Source organism: Nyctibius grandis, chromosome 8 (assembly GCF_013368605.1).
Source record: "Nyctibius grandis isolate bNycGra1 chromosome 8, bNycGra1.pri, whole genome shotgun sequence".
NCBI classification, from domain to species: domain Eukaryota; kingdom Metazoa; phylum Chordata; class Aves; order Nyctibiiformes; family Nyctibiidae; genus Nyctibius; species Nyctibius grandis.
This window is the reverse complement of record NC_090665.1, coordinates 29739594-29761788: the sequence shown is the minus strand read 5'-3', so window position 1 is coordinate 29761788 and position 22195 is coordinate 29739594. Positions and strand designations below refer to the sequence as shown.

The window sequence follows — 22195 nt, the reverse complement described above, 5'->3', positions numbered from 1 at the left end:
CAGGACTTCCTTTTCAGTTAATATGTACTGCCTTTTGGCACGAGATCCAAAGTGTACTGAAGGTGGTGGAAGCCTTTTCCATTAGTTTAGCAAAAAAAAAATATTACTTAAAAATCTCATTAGACATCTTCAATAAAATGGTAGAGGAAAATCCTATTCAGGATAAAAATTCCAAAACATCCATAAATGGATAATTTTACATTTTGTTCTGGGAGGATCAAAATGTTTCATTCCAGTTTAGGCCTTCAGCTTTTATTAATTAACTTGTATTTTGAAGCCTCTTGTTTCGAAATTAAGTGGGATTGTAGGGGTATATTTTGGTGAAGAATTTCTAAAAGATCAGAGATTAATATGAGAAGAATTAAGCAAGGTCCACATAGTTACCATTTAACTACACTACCACAGCAACAATATGTACTGTGACTATTTCTCACTGGTTTAATTCAAGGGTATCTTATTTTCTACTCTCTTACATGCTCTAAAATATTAATTTATTTTAAAAAAATCTTTTAAAAGAAGTCTAATGGGTAAATTAAGAATTATTTCTACATAGTAAGTGTTCGCTTTATAATTTGAACAAAATCTGTAATATTTTTAAACTGAAGAGATATCACGTGGCTTGTATAACTAAGCATGTGCTACTGATGAAACATGCACATTTTGCTTACAAAATACTGCAGATTAAGATTGTAGAAGTATAGCTTGGAAAATTCCCATTAGCTTTACAGACTACATTCTTTCTTTTTGTCATAGTCTTTTCACTCAAGCAAAAACCTTACCATTTGAAGGACCACGTAAAGACTATATTTATAACTTTTGTTTTAATTTTTTTATATATATATTTTTAGGGAGTAATGACTCCCAGTTTATAGATTTTTTCCCAAAGTAAAAATCTAAGCAAGAGCCTGGCGACTTGATTCAACTTTTCTTTTCATTTTCTGTGGGAAATTATAAGAACTAAAAAATCCCTGCCATCTAGCTCCATTCTTAGATACTAGGACTTTATTACTTTAAAGTAAAGCTGCAAGCATGGTGTTGTGATTTGATCAGCTCCTCTTCAGATCGGTTGCTTCAAGTTCCACTTGAGGGAGCCTAATGGAGATTGTCCTTTTATTTGCAGGTATACCAATGTGTCACTGGACAAAAATCAATTCACTCTGGATTAAGTCCAGGCTTTGGTCATGGCTGAACTGAGAAGTCAAAGCTCTGAGACCCAGTCTATATTAGGAGAGATAACAGCAAGTATTGAGAAAAGCCAACATGAGACTATGACACTACTGTGGTTCCTACTTCTCACAGTTAGGCTACTTCGAAAAAGTTTAAAAAAAAATTGGTGCACATAAAAAAATGGAAATTCAAATTTAACAGTCTTTAACCAAATAAACCTTAAAACATTCATAAAATGTTTTGACAGAATCAGAATTTCTTAATAAATTTCAGGTTTAGTAGATCCCCATCTCCCTCTTCTTTCTTACTCTCATTTGGTATCACAATCACTATTTCTCCCTTCTCCTGCTCTACAATTAGAACCTTTGAAAGATGTTAAAAGCATAAGACAAACAGCCTTTGATCACCTCTATTTCAAATGAAAAAATGAGAACAGAAGTTGTTACAGGATTTCCTTATTGCAGTATGCTACTGGAGCTGCACGCTTGAATGACGCTTAACAGTACATTTAAAAAAAAACCCAACAAACTAAAAACCAACACTCCAAAGCTTTTTAACATATCTCATCTTCTCCCAGGCAACTAGTGATAGGACAAGAGGACATAGCCTCAAGCTTCGCCAGGGGAGGTTCAGGTTGGACATTAGGAAGAATTTCTTCTCAGAAAGGGTCATTAGATATTGGAAGGGGCTGCCCAGGGCGGTGGTGGAGTCACCATCTCTGGATGTGTTTAAGAAAAGACTGGACATGGCACTTAGTGCCATGGTCTAGTTGACAGGGTGGTGTCAGGGCAATGGTTGGACTCTATGATCCCAGAGGTCTCTTCCAACCTGATTGATTCTGTGATTCTGTAATAGCTGCCAATATTAACATAGGTCAGTATCCAAACTCAAGAATACGTTCAGCAAAGTGCTCTGTGGGAGTTTCACTTTGGATATTTTATTAGCAGCATGGCACTCCTACACTCCTCCTTTGATAACATGGCACCTAATGACTGAAAAGATAACCAACGAGAAGACAAGGTCAAAAATGAGCTGAAAATTTTTGATTGACCGGTGCACAAAAGTACAACACATAGATTTGTGTTGGGGGTTAGAGCAACGATAAGAGGGATGCAAGATCAAGCACAACTGAGAGTTGAAAGGTTTGTAGCGGTCTTTAGTCAGCTTTGCAATTACTCCCTTTTTCAGATCATACAAAAGCTTTTTGTTTTCTCCTCAGCACTAAAAAAAAAGCAATTGAATTTATTTTGAAAACTGAGTCCTCGCTCTAAGAAGGTGGCCTAATCATGACTTTTTTTTATTCCAAATGTGTTTGTTTGTTTTAAATTTAAAATGTTAATCTAAGCAACCAGAAGAAACATCACTGTTAGAAAACTTTCTACTTTAAAAATTAACTATAAGGGTTTTTTTTTTTAAATTGTTATATGATACGAAAAACTATGTTTCATTGACACAGGTTGGTTGAAACTGTAGCAATCATTATTTAAAGCTATTGATTTTAATGCAACATTAAAGGAATCGGACGCAACCATTATTTTCTTTGGTTGTCAGAATAAAGGTTAATAATAGATGGCCTGAAAAGGTGAAGCACAGGTTGCCAGTTCAAATTAGCAAATTATTTGTTCTGATACCAACTGGGTCTAAGTATTCCAAGTGAAAAATGTGAAACTGCACATTTACATTTTATAAACTTCTTGGAGATATTAACTGGAAAGATTTATTTATCAACAGCATTGGTATATGTAAAGTGTTGACTAATAAAAATGCTTTTTTATCCCAGATAGAACAAAATATTTTATCTTGGTTGTTTCTAGCCAACAAAAACACTGTTTCTCATATCACTGTAAAAAAGTGGTACGCAGCTTGATTAAAACAATATTTCAGCTCTTTAGTTCATGCAGAGGTTACCTGCTAGAAAGGCATAAAGGTTTGATTAGGCTTACGTCATATATGAAATATTTTAAAGGGAAGCATAGAACTTGAATATGAGTGCTGCAGCTACAAATAGCTTTTTTTCTTGTAGTCAGGTAGGCAAACTCTCAGTCCTTTCCTATAATAAAGAGGCAGAAAATACCAAATAATTGCGGAAACCATAAACCTTTGAAACCAACAAATTATGAAATTTACAACTTATGCTCTGAGAAGGATTTCCCACTCAGCTTTAAAATGATCATCATATGGGCCTCTATTCAGATTTGATCTACTGTAAAGAGCAAGCCTCCCAGCACACTGACTAACTTTAACCAGGAGGTGAGGCAAATTAAAAAAGTATGAGCCTTGTCCTGAAAATTCTTGTGTAGGCAGTGAAGAGACTAGTTAACACGCTGTTAATTAACTTTATCAAATGGTGCCATAAAACGGGAAAACAGAAAAGAAAAAGCTATTAGCGTGCACTGTGTAGTTAACTTTTATTGTGCACCAAGATAACAATCTTAAAATATTTTATTTTACCTGCACATAGATACTTGTTGCTGATGATTTCCTTTCCAATAAATCCTGTTTACCAGCCATCATCGGTAAGAACACCTGCAATACCTCATGCTGCAACCACATACCCAAAGGCAGAACAGTCGACAGGATCTGGACATTTAACCAAAATATTTAGCCATGTAGACCACAGAAATATGCTTGCCTGAGTTTTCTACATTTCCCTTTTCTAAAAGCTTCTCAGTGCATTAAAATACAATTGCAGGAATAAGTACAGGTTGCCATTTGTTTTTTAAAAAAAATCATGATTTTCTTTCTTTCTAGGAAGTACTCACTATATACTCCATCGTAGTTAGGCTACTGAAGTGTCATTAAAACAGCCCAAATCTTTTCTCTTCCTTTTTAAACAGCGACAAGTCACTGATATTTTGGCCAAACTGACCTTCTTTGTGACATCTGTCATCCATAATGCGAATTCCAGCTAAAATGCTTCCATCATAGTGAGAACTGAAAATAAGGTTATCCTGAAGCTGCTCTCATATCCTCATGAATTTCAAGGAAACAAGAATCAATTTCACATTTTCTAAGAAAATCCATTCTGTAGAGAATGCTTGCCATATATAAAATAAAAAGTCATCACACATAAGCAGTATTTAAAACCTTATTAACACCCATACCATGTCATTAAAAAGTTTCAGCAGGTGGGTAGTGCAGTTAACATTACTGTCCTATTTATAATCACTTTTTATTTTCCATTTTGTCTTTTGAGTAATTCAATTAAAAATCCTTCAAAGCAATAACAGTGGATTAAATGTTGCCAAACTGCAATATAAAAATACAGAATAGAGTTCTGATAATGAATTTATTAAACTTTGCATCTTAATTCATTTCTTCTTGAGTGTATGAAAAACAGAATTCCTAAGACAAAATACCAATTAACTGTCGTACCTCATTATTAAGTATTGTCTCCTTTTACACGTTACAAAAAATAGAATACATGAGCACATAAAGGACATACGGAACTAAAGACATGGAGGAAATAAATTTAAATCATGACGTTTAACCAAACCTGAATCCTGTGAGGGCAACAGGAAAGGAAATGAATCCTCAGGTACTGGAGGAAGGTGGGTGATGTCACCAAGCCAGGAGTGACCACATAGCCAGTAAGCTTTTTTCTGTTCAGATTTCCAGTGAAATAGCTCGTGAGTGAATTGTTACTTCAAGAGCAACTCAGCAATGGGTTTACTTTATGAGGAGGGTTTTAAAGAAGGAGGGAGTGGAAAGAGACAGGGAAGAGACACATATGAAACCAGGGAAGGTGAAAACATCATCCAGAGACGTTAAAACAACAAAACTGAACTATCATAAAGGATGACGCAAGGCCACGATCAGTGTGGGAGCCAGGAACGTAGGCCCACAAAACACATCTCCTGGTCTGCAAAGAAGTGTGCTTAGATGGACGTTTGCAGAAGTTGGAGGAGGCAATCGGCAGCATCCTCTCTCCCGGCACATCCCAAATACCCTCCCAGCAAAACAACGCCCAGTGCAGCACATCTGTGCACACGCAGAATAACACCATCACCACCTGAACCAAGGAATCCTTGTTTATGAGGAGGCTGCGCCTTGTGATTGAATTTCCTGCATCTGCCTGAGCTTTTCCCTCAGCTGGACTATTAAGGCTCCTGTTCATATCCATCAGCTTGGGCAGCAGGCAATTTCTCTCCCCTACCCAGCTGCCTAGTTTTATGAAACCTGCAGGAATTCAGTATATCTGAAACAGTTTCAACTCTGAGAAACGTGATTGAAACAGGTCATTTGGGTGAAACGTGCCCCAAAGCAAGAGAGGGCACCAAAAGACACAAAGGCAGTGAGATCAGCGATGGCTTGTCTTCTTAAGTTCCCAGCCAAAATGGATGAAAGTGTCCAATACAAGAGAACAACAAGACATATAAATCCTGAAACTCCACTGCAAACACCAGCACAAACCTCACTTCGATTATACTGGTTATACTGGATTTTGAGTGGCAATATTCCACTGCTGCTATAGCACAGTGTACCACTGCACTGCTGTACTTTGCATTAATTTGTTGCCATAGCTGATACAAAAGAGAAGAGAGAACTAATACTGCCGGCAGGACTCAATGAATTATACTTAACCAGCACATTATTGTAGGGTGGTAGTAGAATGCCACATGAACACAGATATAATCAAATTCTGTTTAGGGCATCATTTATTTAAAATACTTCAAGCTCCTTGCTGGCAGAGCAGCAGCGAATTAGCACTTCAATTAAAAAGCAGTCTCATCTTTCCTATTTCCAAGGTACAGCACAGCAAATCTAATTGTGCCATGCAGACAGTTCTCATCTTTGCAGAGTAAACCAGGGCTTTTGGGGGTTTTTTGCTTTTGTTTTTAACAGATTTGTCTTTCTCTCACAGTGAGGCAATGTGGGCTTTTATGAAACTTGCCTCCTAATTGCAGGCAATAAACATGAACACAGCCAGCAGCAGAGGCTGTGGCAAGTACAGTTTAAGTAAAATGAAAATAAAGGTAAGAAAAGAACCTCAAAGCAAACTCGTTACACATATGATCTGAATAGTTAAACCACCAGGATCTGGATTTCAGTGCTCACAAGAGACATATACATGCCTCCTTCAATATAAACTAAAAAAAGCAAACAATCTCCCAAACCTATAGGTTAAATGCTGAGATGAGCAAAGATTTTTTGTATTTTGGAGGTTAGAATGTAACACTAATTAATGAGAAATATTTATAAACCAGGATGTTATTAACTTTTAAAATATTTACTTATAGCATAAAGAATCTCTGTTCTTGCACTTAGGCTGAGGTCTTTGAACATGAGTTGTTTTTTAAAAAAGTATAGAAGCATCATCTGTGCTTTGGAAATTTAACTAATGTGTTGCTTTCCACTTGAGATCTCACTATCATACTGATCATCTCATCCCAAGTGAACAGGTGAGTCCTTGGGCTTCCTTTTATCCACTACTCATTTCCTATCTCTGGCATAAACAATGCAGCACCTTTGGAATCACAGAAATGTTTGTCTGAATCCACTTCTGGAGAGCAGCTAGTCCAAGCTCCTGCTCTGAGTGTGACTAACGCCAACACCAGTTGAGGTTGGCCATCGCTTTGCCTGCCTGAGCCCTGAAAACTCGAGAGATGGAGAGTACACAGTCCTACTAGACAACACGTTCCTGTGCTGCATCACCTTCTTGGTGAATTTTTTTCCTGATGCCCAACCTGAAACGTTCAGCCTGCAATATGCGGCTGTTGCTCCTTGCTGTATCATCTGACATTACAGAGAATCATCTTTCCCTCTTTGCAGCTACGCTTCCAGCATCTTTGTTACTACCTTTCAAGTAACTGTAGGCTGCTCTTTTCCTCCCTCCGTTGTTTTTCACTCCCCACTAGGCCAAGGAAACTCACTGAAATTTTTTAAGACTTTGGATATCACTTTTCCTAGTCCGTCTTATTCTAATGATTCTAGGGATATGCACATTACACTTACTAGACCTGGAGTTTCATCTGAACAACAAAGAATGACACAAAACTTGGCAGGAATACAAAATAAAACCCAGATTATCAACGCAATTCAACTATTTCTTCATTCTTACCAGAGCAGCTGGAGAGACTTGTTGGCTTTTGGACCAAAAACAAAAAGCCAAACACTTAAATTTGTTAATTTCACATCATAGTAACGGTTCTGAATATTTAATGCCACTTTTTAGAAAGATGAGTAAAAAAAAATGAAAACATCTTTGCATCGTTCCATTGAAGAGACAAAAAGGGCACCAAAAATACAACATCACAAGTTAGACACTGAAATGAGTGCTACCATCTCAGATGTTCGATTGATTTATTATTTTCATAATTTTATGCTATAATTACTACAGTAATGAACTATAGTGGGAAAGATATATTGTCATTTTTTAATAATCTGCTGTTCACCACGTTGTCTTTACGTTTACTATTGTGTACACTTACATGTACACTTACGTTATCTGATTCAAAGAAAATCCATGCGCTAGTGCTGTTAAACCTAATGATGAAAATTCTATTACAATTTTTAATGATATCCAACTTCTATACAGTTGCAGATTGTTATGAAAGAATACAAACCTTAACTTTATTATCATTAATCAGCATTAGTAAATATAATTGACATTTTATACAGAATCAGCTTTAAGTAACTTATGGCAGCAATACAGATTGCCTCTTAATATTACCCTCTGGCTAGCTATGCTGTTTTGGGCGCCAGAGTGTCTGCACTAATGACTTGGAATTAAAATAAAATAAAAGCTGAGAACTGTAATTCAGTATAAAACAAATAGCCATGTAATTCTTTATATATATAATTTGGATATATCTGGAATTTTTAAAATTTATAGTGGGTATAAAATAGTGGAAGTGTTTGAGACTAGATAACAAAATAGGATAGAGAAAAAACAAATCTGATGTTCCCAGATTTCTACACTTACCCTTAGGCACACTATAGGAATTGAAACGAGGAGGAAAAAGTAGACAGTGTAATTAACCTTTCCTTTCCCTTTTTTTTTTAAACAACAACAAAAAAAAGGCAGAACATTTTAGACATTATAAACAGTAAAAATACACATACATGTTTTTCTGCCATTATTTTTCATCTCAGCAATTTCTATAGTTTCCTGAGGATTTAATGTGCTTAGGCATGAAAAGGGACCTAATCCTTAAAAAATTTCCTATGAAGACATGGATTATGTTATCAAAAAGATTTAAGAAAACCTGCTTCACTGAACAACCAGGAAAGCTGCTCTGTCTCTCAAAGCCTCATGCCCTGACTTCTAGATATCGAGTGCCGTGTTTTTTTTTCCAGAGCATATCTGAGCCCTCTCTTCCCCACACCACCTATGTGTGACCCATTTGACTTCAGCTCTGAGGAAAAAAAAATAATATTAGGAGTAGAGCCAAAATACTTCCCAGCACTTTCCTGTCTTACAATGGGGCCTCCAGGGGCCACCACACATGGAGGCCCCCTGAAAGGCTACTGATAAATCTCGTTGCATGTATTGTTATTTTATCCAGTTTATCCTCACTCTTTTCTTCGATAAACTACATTTAAAGCCACTATAATTTAATTTTAGCCAACTCTGAGGAAAAACGTCAGGATCTGGCCCTCTAAAGACGGCTTGTTTTATTAATTTATTTGTCTGAAGAAGTAGATTTTTTTCTGAGCTCTCGTTTTGGTGATACAGTTAAGAAAACACAAGAATATATTTAAGCAAGAGTAGTATATATTAAAAATTCAAAAGAATGTGCATATTGTGTGGTGAAGAGAGAAATTTTATTATTATACAAACATATATGTATATATAATGTAATCTTCTTCTTGCTTTATGGATCTGATCTCCTCCGAGGAGAGTCACAAATCCACACGATAGCTCTGAGTGCTCCAATTTTGCATTTCGTTCTCTGATTTTACAATAGCTGAAAGATATGTAAAAACTCACGTAGCCAGACAGCTCCCTACTGACTACACATCTAAGCAACTTCACACGCATATATTATTCCAACCACTGAAAGCTGGAAATAGCATATGCCTAAATAAAAAAAAGCAAAAAAAAAAGAGCGTGCTTGAAAGAAGCCTGTTTCAGCTTCTGTGTGAAACCTTCAGGGCTCTCCCTGACCAAACTGCACCTTTCTATGGCATGCTGCCATCTCAGGTGGGGACAATCCAGACCGCTGAGTTACACTCTGCAGAGTGCAGGGTGGGAATTGCTTCATAAACTTATAAAAATTGCTACTATAGCTCTTTGTTGTTGAATGAAATTTGGGGAAAAAAATTAATAATATCATTTTGCTAGTGTGGTCATGGAGGAGTTTTATAATTCTCTCCCATTTTTAATCATAACTTTGGTAAATGACCACTGACCATGAAAAGCATCCAGATTACTTTCAATAAAAATAATAATCTACAGCATGGAATAGATTGACATCATTTTGTTCACAGAAAATAATAGTGTCCCGTGCACTGTGCCTGACAGTATTGCTATGATAAAGCTACACCTGAAGTGTGCCCACAGTTGCATTGAAACAATTATGGCTCCTACTGCCTCCCTACTAAAAGTTTTAGAAAGTTAATAGTTTAGTTGTCCAACCACACCTCAGTTCTTAAAAGTTTTGTGTTTAACTGAGGAAGTGAGGATGAATTAAGATGTCTACTAGCCCTCTCCAAGGGGATCAACTGAATAGTATGTGTCGATTTTAGGGCATGTAATCATGATTCCCACTCTGCATCTCCCTCCTCTTCTTTTTCCCCCCTCTCCCTAAAATGTAGTAAGATGGGAAATCAAACAGGCTTCAGAATTCTGAAACTTTGATGGTCAAACTCCAGAAAATCTCTCCTGGTAGACTGTGAACCAAGATTTTTCGGAGACTTTAAATTTCACCACATTTGGGCATATTTCAGAGCCAAAACAAATTTCAAATCATGACCAAAACAGGCAAAAATCTGAAAACCTCAAAAGGATATTAGTATGAGAAGTATGGCTTTTGTGCGTGTTTATTTCTTTTCATGGGCAAAACAACACACATTCTCCTAACTGAAGTCACAGGATGTATTAAAAAACTCTGCATCATATTTCTACACAGCAGACATCAGGCATGGATAATTCCAACCTAAACTGTATAAACCATCAAATCTGTAAGCTACAGAACACAGGCTCTTATAAGAGAAGATGTTAACTGCAGGTGGCACTACCAGGATGTATGTCCTGTTCTGTGATTCTAAAAACCAGTTAGGTCCCTATGCTAAAAATTGTGAAATGGAATGTGTGTATATCTCATGTCCTTCAAAATCATTATTGATATATGCAGTAGTTACCGGTTGTGATCTAAAGGATATCTACAGAGCACTGAAATGGAAATCAACAAATTCTATCCAAGTGCTTTTTGGAAATTATCTGTTTTCATCTTGTTCCTTGTCAAATACATAATGTATTTTTGTTCTCAACAAAACTAAGCATTTTGTACATTCTCAGCTTCTGTCTTCTTTTTTTTTTTTTTTTTGCTTTCAGCACTAAATATTTAAACACATTCAACCTAAAAATCTCAAGCTAGTAATGTGCTGCTTGTGTCTTCCCCCCAAGGTGTAACTATCAATGTGATAGTGCAGGATTGCTGAAGAGACATGAAAGAAATTGCAGTTACAGTCCTACCTGCCCACAGGCCAGGCCCATGCCTCTCTCCCCCATACCATGAGGACATGATAAATTCAACTCCAGCGCATCTGCACCAGCAACCTATGAAACATGCAAAAGGAAAAAAAAAATGCAAAATTCACTTTGAGTAAGTAGCATTTACTGTTCATGTTAAGTAGATTTCTTTAGACATTTGATTTTTTTTTTTTTTTAAGAGAGAAAGCTACAGTATGATAGCCTGAAAAAGAAATGTGTTGATCATTACAGAGAAAAATTTCAAAAACTGATGTGGCTTCCCAAAATTACAAAGCAAATTAAAGTAAAAAATAAAGTAAAAAAAGACAAGCACAATAAAGAGCTGGTTCTGGAAAATGTTAAAAAAATGAAATGTAATTACAGGGCCTTAGGGCAGCACTGAGAATGAGGTCCAGTAGTAAGTGTTACCCAGGTGCTTCTGTGCTCTGAAGAACTGTGACTCAGTAGTAAATGTCTCCTTTCTGCTTTAATAAATTTAGTCTAAATTTTCTGCAGGCACTCGTACTATGCCATAGCTTTTGTCATTAAATATTTTTGTTTCTGAAGTCAAACAAGAGAGTATTAAAAAAAGGCTACACAAACATATTACTCATGCTAATTTCTCTTCAGCACCCTCTATTAGCTACAATTTATAAGGCCAAGGAGCCAAGGTGCACAAGGGCAGCACACAAACACACTCCTCTTCCTCCCTGCTGAACTGATCTGGCCGGAGACAAGGATCTCTCACGTTGCCTTCCACGTGGCTGTAACTAGTATTTTGGTTTGCATTTGCATTTTGTTTCTGCTTATTGAACTGGAGTAATTTTTCCTGCTGTGTGGCCATGGTTCAGCAGCTCTCCGAGCGTGTGAGCTGGGGAGAAGCCATCCATCACTCCTGAATCCTCCGCATCCCGGCCAGCTCCGCGAGCCCGGCCATGCCGTGCTGCTGCTGGTGCTGTCGGCCCCCGTGACAAGCTGACCTTTCGTATGAATAGGTCGTCCTCCTGCTGAGAGGCACCACGGTACCTTCTGGGGCTTCTGCTCTTTGGAAAGCCACATCTATTACCTTCTAGGTAGGGCCCTACACATGCGATTAAATATCACTGCTCTTCAGCTATGGAATCCAGAGCACCCCAAACAAGCGTGCTGCTCTCCGCAAAGTGGAGGCTAACTATTACTTCGTGGAAGAAAGTTATATCATATACGTTACACATTATTAAGTGCATTTAGATAACTACTTTTTTCTAAATGAGCAACATAAATACAAACACAGATTGGAAATATCTGTCTTAAAATTGGATAGCAGTGCCACTGGATTAAAAAATAAGAGCAAATGGCACAATAAAGCCATTCATCTTAGTCAGTTTAAAAGCAGTACTGCTCCTGACAAGCGCGGGATTCCACAAAAGATTTCATGGTCAATTAGGTAAATATAGGTATAAAATGGACTAGTGCTGAAGATCACAGAATCACAGAATCAATCAGGTTGGAAGTGACCTCAGGGATCATCGAGTCCAACCGTTGCCCTTACACCACCCTGTCAACTAGACCATGGCACTAAGTGCCATGTCCAGTCTTTTCTTAAACACATCCAGAGATGGTGACTCCACCACCTCCCTGGGCAGCCCATTCCAATGTCTAATAACCCTTTCTGAAAAGAAATTCTTCCTGATGTCCAACCTGAACCTCCCCTGGTGAAGCTTGAGGCTGTGTCCTCAGATGCAATCAGATCACCCAGCCAATTACTGATAATGTTTAATTTTACTTCCCTAAGTCCCCAAAGTGATTTTTTTTCCTCATAGGTTTAAAATGCCCAAAGAAAATAAAGAAGTGTCTTCCCACACCACCATAGGAGGGCTTAGGACACTGTGAATAAACAACCATGTTCAAACATACGGATTTAGCCATATGAAAACACAAATTCAAAATATCCACACCCATATATACACATACATGAAAATATATATACAAAAAATATATATAATACTTATAAAGCATTTAAATCTGATGTAATGGTAGCAGTGATGACAAGCTATTTTTTTTTCTTTGCTTGAATTTGTTAAAACCTGCCTTTATTGATCTGAAACTATGCTTTTTATTTCCTCTAGATACTTTATGTGGAACAATAGCAACTTTGTATTACATTCAGATATAGACACCTTTCTGAATTAAATTATTGTGGTCTTGATCAAGTATTTCTTATACTATTCCCTATGGACACAGGCACATGTTTTTAAATAGTTTTTTTCCTTCAAATTGAATCGAAATTTCAGGCGCATAGTCTGTTTGCATTTGTGTAGGACTGGATTTATATTATAGGAAGCCTGCTGACTGCTATTATATACGCTGGTTTTCTCTGCTATCATTTTTGAAAGTCTGTATTAAAACTAGAATAGCATTAAATGAGCCTTTTATACTTTAAATATTCAAGAGTTTCATATTCAAAATTTCTTCTGGTGCTGTCAAACTAGTGTGCCTGTAGGCAAGGTAAGATCAAGTTAGGCTCTCAAAGGTAGAATTAAATTTTATCAGGGTATCCGTCATAATATACTGTTTCCTTAAAATGCAAATAAAAAGTATATAGATTCACAGACTAAAAGCTTTCCAGGTACTGCTTAAAAATCCAAGGGACCATTTTTATGGAACAGATTTTTTTAAATTTACATTTCCATCATTTTAATGAAAACACAGAATAAACAAATTATAATGGACATGCTTTAAATTCTCATTTTTCACTTTGAATCTATTTCTTTCAAGAAATTCCTTATCACAGCTCTTGTTTTTAAGGAGAATAAAAAAAGATGCAGAAACACATTTAGGAAACCATTACCTCAGCCATTTTTGCAAGTTCAGTCCAGTCCTCCCTGCTATAGCTGCACATGATACTGGCAATCAGAATCTGAAAAGAACATATATGCAGTCGTTTGAAGCCATGTCACCAGATTTCATCAGATAGCACTTTACTGTGACTCCAAACATTAACTACCACTACCTGCATATGGGAACTACCAGCTGTATACTACTAGTATGTATAGTGAAATATAGCTGTATGTTTCACTGGGGATGAGAAATAGTATACAAAGTCATCTATTTTATCCCTATTTTTCAAGTCATTAAGGAAAACCAGCAGGTCTAGTCAAACACATAGAGGACTTTGCATTCTCTCCGTCATGCGACAAAGCGAGAACAAGGGCTGTCCTAGACACAGAGCCCACCAGGAAAACTGCCAAACATACTTGTTTCTGAGGTCAGAGGAATTAAGTTATTTACTATTTACACAATGCCAGAAGCACTTGGGGCTCTTTAGAGGTAGGTAAGACATAAGTGCAAGAGTTTACAGTCTAATTTGGCAGCGTATGAACACTTACACAATATTCCAGCTGACTTCAGGAAGCCAGGGTACACCAAAACCAGCCCCCTAGGATTCACACTATGCAAGGACAGTGACAGGCAGCCAGGACTGCTTTCTGTAGAGGCAACTGGGAGGAAACTCATAGGATGTGAGGAAAATCTGGGAGGACTGGGAGAGTGGCACGGGGAAATTCCAGCTTTTGTTTTCCCATGATACACATTTTATTTCCTATTTGCTGGCTGTGGACCCAGTTCCGCAGGACCTGTTTCTGTGTATCGCCTTTCCTCCTCACTGCACTGAGCACCTTTCAGGTCCAGGTTCTGCCTGTAGGTGCTGCTGCCTCTAATAATATCTTTATTGAGGTTCAAGTTTTTAGGTAAAATGAGTTCTAATAGGATTCTTCTGGGAGTGCAGCTAAACACACACCTTTCCAGTTGCATAGAGTGCTATTTACTGTTAAATGGATGTTAACTACTCCTCTGGTCGATGTCTAGTTCAAGTAACAATGTTAATTTCTATTTAAGACTAAAACAAAACCACTTGTTCTGGACCCATCAAAAAATCATCAGACACTGAAACTCTGAAGTTGACACTTTCATGGTGAGATCAGCAGAGAATTCAGTCCAAGAACTCCTGCATGGAGGACTTCTTAGAAGGATGAGGTTTGCAAGAACAAAGCAAGAGAGACCTATATTGCAGTAGCTAAAAGGTTAAATCAGAAAAAAAAAAAAATCACAGAACTTATGAGCACAGTACCAGTTCAGTCTGTGTTCAAAGGAAACGCCACGAGATGAAAACAGAAAAGCATCTGGCCACACTCTTGGTTATTTGGCCTTCTTATGTGAAACGTATGAAAGTTTCACATGTAAGTTTAATTCACAGGTAGGATGAAATTTGGTTTTAATCTTTTTTGCTTTCCAAACAGTTTTACTGTCAGCATTAATATCTGGGATGAGCTTAATCTGTCACTCCCAGTCAGCATAACACTTCTCTTGAACTTTCCCGTAATGCTGAGGGTTAATGACTCATTCATATAAGGCAAAATACTGAAAAGCATGGTGTAGAAAAATTGTCCAATACACGCACAATTGTTGGAAACTGTAAACTCCCAAATTATTTCCATAAGAAGGATGAAATGTTCAGTATCTTTAGAAAGGAGGGAAATATACTCTAAAAAGGAAGGCAGCTATGGAGAAAATTAGCCATGGTAAGGTTACAATCTATTAATTTAAAAGGACAATACCACTTATCATCATCGTTATTTCCATTGTTTTGCTCTGATGAATCTCTACCTGTCAATCTACCACCCACCTACCTGCATACTACCTACCCATCCACCCTTCTGGCTGATGCTTGCAAGGTGGGAGGGAGCCTTTTGAGAAGGAAAGCATTTGATGAAGTGCCTGCCTTGCCCGCAGGCGCCAGTTTGTGTGCACCTCTGGCATAAATATAAGACCAAGCTTTTCATTAAATGCACACTATCATTACTGGCCATGCTTGACAGGAAAAAACTCTTTCTCCTATACCATACTTTTTTTCTATTGTGAAAAACATTATATAGCTCCATAGGTCAAATATTTATGAAACAAAATTTTCTCTGTGTTCTATTTGAATATTCAAGATAATATGAGTACTCAGGAAATAAATACAAATCTCTTTAAAAAGACTAATATTTTTAAGAACACAAATTGCAAAAAATCAGGTTAAGAAAGTATATATAAGAAAAATTTAGAGTAAGAAACTAGTTAAAATATGCACTCACTGGAAGTGAGCTAGAAACCGTATCTTGTCAAATTCACGCTTTTTATAAACTAACTAAAGCAAAAAAAACCCCACCCAGCTCAGACACTGACAACATGATAAGGATTTTCACAGTTGCAGTCACAATCCAAAGTATACCAGAAATCTACACAATTCAGCTTTAAAACAAATCAAATTTTTCAGCAAGGAAAGTTGTAAGACAACAAGGGCGGCTGACTATATTCACAAGTAGCTGAGTTAGGTTATGTCAAGTGTTATTAATAACATTTGAAAATTCTGCTGGGAGTGCACAAAAGCGGATGAAGATGATCTGTGAGGTTTCAAAGAGCTGTTAATTAAGACAACACGTTTATTTAACACTGATTTGTTTTAGCATTCACATTTAAAATTAAGCACCTACTTTTGACAGAAGCAGTGGTTTACAATAACAAAAATAACTGAAAGCAAAAATTACATTTCTGTCGTGACTGTTCACATGAAAACCATGATCTCAGAGAGAATAATGAAAATTTAAAAATAGTAGGGATTTTATTTTTCTTTTTTCCCCAGTGTTCTCTTATAACTTGAAATTAAACTTAATTCCTAGGTGAAAACAGATCCTGCAGCACTACACATTAACAAAACTGTCCTTCCTCAAGTGACTATTCTTTCCCAAAATACCTCTACGGTCTTTTCATTTGGAATCAGTACCCATGACAAAAAAATAGTAATTATTGTACAGGGACATTTAAGGGCACAATCTGTGATGTTTGAGGTTCGAGTGCACTCCTAAAATCACATTTTATACGGAAAACATAGAATATTATCTCCTATTACCTAGAAAGAGAATAGCAAGAGACAAGTAACAGTAACAAGTGATAAAAATCAGAGTTTTTATTGGAAAGTAATAAACAGAAATTGCATCACATTTCAGCCTCTCAGTCTCTTACTATTTTAATTTTTTTTTTCTTTTACATCTTTGGTGCCTACAATGTCATGTACCACACTACCACCCCTGCAACTTCAACAGCCCCAAACAGCTGGTATCTCATAGAAGCCCAGCACATGGCCCAGCCCAGGAGCATCCCTGGAGAGCACATCCTTCCTCTTGACCCCTGACATTTGCAGTGGTAACCTGACATGAGTTTAATTACAGTTGTTTGAACCACAAGTGTGATGCAGCATGACACTTGCCCGGCTTACAAAAGTAGACCACTGACAGATCTTACAATAAACCTGCTGCTGAAGTGTAGTAAGTGGTAAATGAAGGTTGACTAAATTGCAGCTTTGTCATAGCTTGAGTGAGGGCTGCCTGCGAAACCATGCATGATTGAAGCACAGTGGGATCCCTGGCCCATTCCCTTTCGCAGATCAGAAGCGGAGCTGGCATATGCTGTTCCCTCTTCCTCTTCATCCAAACCGCTATTTTGCCTATTGTCGGGAGATCCTGCCTCCTCCGCCCTGCGTCAAGGAGTGCGGAGCCCTGCAGACACCGCTCCCTCCCCTGTGATCACTGTGACAGATGTCACTAGATGAGGTCTTTACGCCCTGACATTACACAAGGTGATAGACAATTTCTCCGGATGCCTATAAAGGGACAAATGCATGTTTGTAACATCAGACATTGTTCTGTGTACAGGATTTTCTTGATCATTCATGGAAAAAGGTCTACAATAAAACTTTTTTTTTTGTTGTTGGAGGGAGGGCAGATGGAAAACAGAGGATATATAATGTATTTAGGACACGATTATAAGATAAATATACTGTAGCTAAAGCACCTGGTAAAAAGCTACATTTCACACAATTCTGTAACTAATGCATTAGTAGTTGTTCTACTTAAAAGGACAGTGACAAGGTACTTCCCATAATCCTTAAAATATTTTTTTCTCCTTGTTTATAATAATCCCCTGGAAGCTTAAACTAGAATCTATTTCTTTTGTGAATGCTTTTTTTTTCTCTTCCATTATCTCTATGTGGATGTCTCATGAATGCAATAGCATTAAAAGAAATAAAACAGATGAGGTTCACCACTGTGTATGTTTTCAAGTGATCTTTCCTCCCTAACACACGGAATTCACTGCAAGAGGTTGCAAAACAACAGGAAGGAGAAAAAAAAATAACTGGACCTACTTTGGGTCAGACAATCCTGAGAACATCTATTTAAAGCCAGACAGCAGTAAAACTCTAGGTAGACAATTACCATTTGTCCTGTACTGCTCTGCGGGGTATAAGGGAGTTTCAGTACACTCAAAGAGTCTGAAAAAAAATCTCAGGGGGCTGGATTTAAATGTGAACACTGTCAAGTCCTGCAAATTTAAGAAAACTTCCCAACAGACACAATGGAATCACAATCCTCTACCCTCATGCCTGTAACAACCATATTTATTTTGGTCATCTTACACAGACCATAGCCTGTATCTGTTTCTAACCTATTCTTTCAGGTCAGTGCATAATCTCCCTGTGCTTCAGGAAATTCAGCTACCCATATAATTTCTGCTTTCTCTTCCCTGCTTGTCCCTTCTCATTGCTGCATCAGGCTTGAGGACAGTTCTGCACCAAGTGTCCTAGATGCTCTGTTTAGACACTGATGCTGGCCTCAACTTGCCCCCCTTCTGCTTTCTCAAACACTGGCAAATATCCCCAGGATTTTATTTTTGATATGCACAGCCCCTGCAGAAATAGAAAGAGATCCTTAACATCATCTTTTAAAAGACTGTTCCTCTGAAAGCTGTAAAATCAAGAGGAGCTTTCAAGAAGGCTGAAGGACTGGTTTTGTAACAGCTACCTGTTTGGGAAGTAGAGATACGGAACAGGAAAACTTCTGCGGATAGAGGGAGTGCAGAGATTGAAGACTACATTAAGAATCAGATTTCAAATACACAAAAAATTATTCTTGATCAATCTAAACTTCAGAAGGTATTTGTGTTTGGGTCAGACAGAAAGACCTCAATCTTCCTTTCAAGACATGTTTCTTCTTCCCAAACAACACAGAATAGCCTTGCCACATGACCTGCTTAGTCTGAACAAACACAAACGTTTTTAACCAAAATTCCTCAGGAAACATTTACTAGGAAGAAGTTTGGCACTGAAGATATAGTCGTTCTAAAACAATGGCAAAAATAACACATTTAGTTCATCATTCCCCAGTGGAAAAGATACCTACAAGCACATTAGGACAGGAGAACTTCTTGGCAGCTGAATCATTATTTCACAGCATTAAAATGCCCCCGTCTGTCTGAATGAGGGGTACGTGCACTCGGTTCTGACCCATGCCATCTCTCACCCGTGCACTGTAACAAGCTGACACACTTGGAGCATTTCCTGAACGTCCTGCACATGTGTAGCTACAAGAGCATGTGGTTCATCAGGTGCTTGGTGAAAAGTTACTAAAGAATGGTTTACTGAACACTCCTCAGCTATTTCAATGACATGATAAACAATCTTGTAAATATGTAACTGGAAAACACACATGCTTCATACAGACTTCTCACAGTTTTGTCACACGTGAAAGAATGAAACATATGGGCCATAGGCCAGATTCTGCCCTACCCAATAGCTCTTAGATGCAGTCTCAGTAGCAAAGAGAGAGCAACAAGGGAATAAAAAACAGATCCACAGGACTTTTTGGGGTCATACAGATTTTCCACCTTATTGAAACTTGCACCACTAGCCTGCCCCTGTAACCTTGCCGCTTGCACAACGTCCGGTCAGGTCAAGACACAGCTATGCCACATCTTACCAGCAGAAAGATCCTTGGAGGCTTAGTGCTGCTCAGTGCCACTTGCAGCAGACCTCTGCTTTTCCAAATGGCCAATGGCTGATGAAATGATCATCCTCAAAATCATCCAGCCGGAATTACCAATGTTCAGAACATTTCTAACACCCACCTCACAAGATAAGAGTACAACTGCAGCAAATATTCTGTATTGCACAAACATGCTTAAATGTGCAGTATTGAAAACAACGGGAGCACACAGACTTACAGTTGTAAAAATAACCCTCTAGAAACCAGCTTGATTTTGATGCCTTGTGGACCCAATCTGGTTTCTCTTTTTCTGTACTTTCTTGCTGTAATTTTTGATTTGTTGCAGAACTGAAATAAAAATAAGTCTCTTATTAAAAACTACCTAGAACATCAAATCCCATGCAATAAGAAAGTTAACAATTGTAAACCCTGTCATGTCTCTGAGAAGCAGAGGAATTATCTTGTTATCAATTTAATAATGGAACATTGAAGTAAATGATGCCATCCACTGACACCAGTAACACTGTCTCTCCTGGGAAATTCATGCCGGTAGGAACTGTCAATCTACATGGATATGGACATATTAAACATTGTACCTTCAGTCCATAAATCTATTCTTTCTGTGCTGCCTTAATAAAAAGATTCTGCATGATGATAAAGACAAGTAATGCAGAATGTCTTGACATTGCTGACCTATAATTCTGCTTCTCTTCTGTCTTCTTTTTTCAGGGAGCGGAGAGTAAATAATTTAACAATCTCTAACTATCCATGGTGTTCCTCCTTAACTTGCATTTAAAATAAATTTAAGGTAATTTGAGTAAATGAAAATAAGACAAGTAGGGGATATTAGTATGTGTAATATTTAGCTGTCTTTCTGTAGCAAACCTGCTGAACAAAGCCCTGTCTTTACCTTGTTACTTTATAATGAGATCTCCAGGTTTTTTTTTCAAAGTGAAGTGGAAGTGAGATACAAGATCGACACAAAAACAGGCCAAACATTATCAGCATGCAAATAAGTCTAGAGAAGCTGATGATAGGAGTTTGAAAATATTACCATTTGCTCACCCTACTACACACACAAAATCAGCACAAGCAGAAAACAACAAAGATTCTCTTCTCGTGCTAAATGGAGACACTTATTTTCAAAGGCAGTTATTTTTGTATGATGACTCCACTTCTATCAATGAGATTCCATCTATTTAATGAGATTATTTGATAGATGCCAGTGAGTACACTGGGCTATAGCTTCAGATTAGGGCCTAGAGTTGTTAGGATCTAACGTCCTCAGACAAATAAAAACCAAGGGTTATGAACAAACACATTTCTTTGTAAAATAACAGAATGCTGTGGCTTTGACGGGAGCATGAAGCTAAACAGATTGGTCTTTAGAACTAGCTGCACCTGTAGGAAAACAAGGGAGCAGTGTGGTGTTGTAAATGCTCCTCTGCCACTTGAGACTCAGCACTGTATCAGCCACTATCAGGACAGGAGTTGAGCTACCATGCCCTTGGCCCTGCTTGTATGCCAAAAGGGGCGTTTGAGAACAGTCTCTGTAATAAATGGGGCTGCAACGAGCCACACACAGCCTTGGTGAAACATCTCTGTGTTTTCGTGCTCTCCAGAGGGGCCAAAGAGGCCTCATCAGCTCACTGTGCTGCTCTGCAGTGGTAATACAGGGCCAGGCTATGTGGTTCTTTGTTATCTTTTCTGCACATGAAATCATGCACATGAAAAACTAACTTTCCATTAAAACATTTAAAGAGAGTCCTACCAACTTGGAATAAGACTGAAGGCAAAATGAATGGGCAGAAAAAAAAAAAGATCTTCTGATGCACCTGTACCTCCCGTGCTTCAGGGCACTGTTTAATTAAGACATGGTAATTCCTCAAAAGTGGAAAAGAGACCATGGAATATGAGTTCCCCGAAACAGATGTTTAACGAAAGAAAATATAGCACTTGTACAAAACACTTCAGGGAAACTCAAATATTTTGCACTATTAGAAAAAGTATGTCCCTTTTATGATAGACTGTTGAAAATTTCAGTGCTTCAGGTAAACCTTTCAAACTCCATCGAAAATTATGCATGTGGCTGAAGACTTCCCTGGAAATTTGCTGGAATCTTTGGGATTTTATTTTGCATGGGAAACCTACCCTAGTTCAACCTTTAGTCCCTTCGGTAATGAGTGAAAACGAATACACGGGTGAATGGAAATTAGCATTATTGAAAGGAAAAGACGCAAGTTAACACAGGCTGAATCCAAGAGAAGAGTGAAGACAGATATTAATTTTCAGCAGCACTGCCAGCATACAATACCTGCAAGCCTTTGTGGATCTGCTGTGCCCCTGCTGTATTTCTGTACTTTCCACACTGACTTAATAGAAAGAGAAAGCAGAGGAGACCAATACAATATTGGAGAAGCTAACAGAAAAAGGATATATCTAATTCTATGATATTTCAGAACAAGCTATGACCTGTAGCAAAAGCTTTACACCAGGGTGCTGACACATTATTGATTCTTAAGACCACATATGGAAAATAAGGCTGGCAAAAGGC

The 22195-nt window shown here is 37.7% G+C and overlaps 1 protein-coding gene across 1 annotated transcript in view; it reads right to left on the bottom strand.

The window, feature by feature from the left end:
* Positions 1–22195, bottom strand: part of DPYD (dihydropyrimidine dehydrogenase) — a 375099-nt gene that overhangs the window by 105773 nt on the left and 247131 nt on the right. The window contains 2 exon segments of the mRNA XM_068406142.1: positions 10808–10891; positions 13635–13703. Coding sequence (XP_068262243.1) covers positions 10808–10891; positions 13635–13703 — 153 coding nt within the window.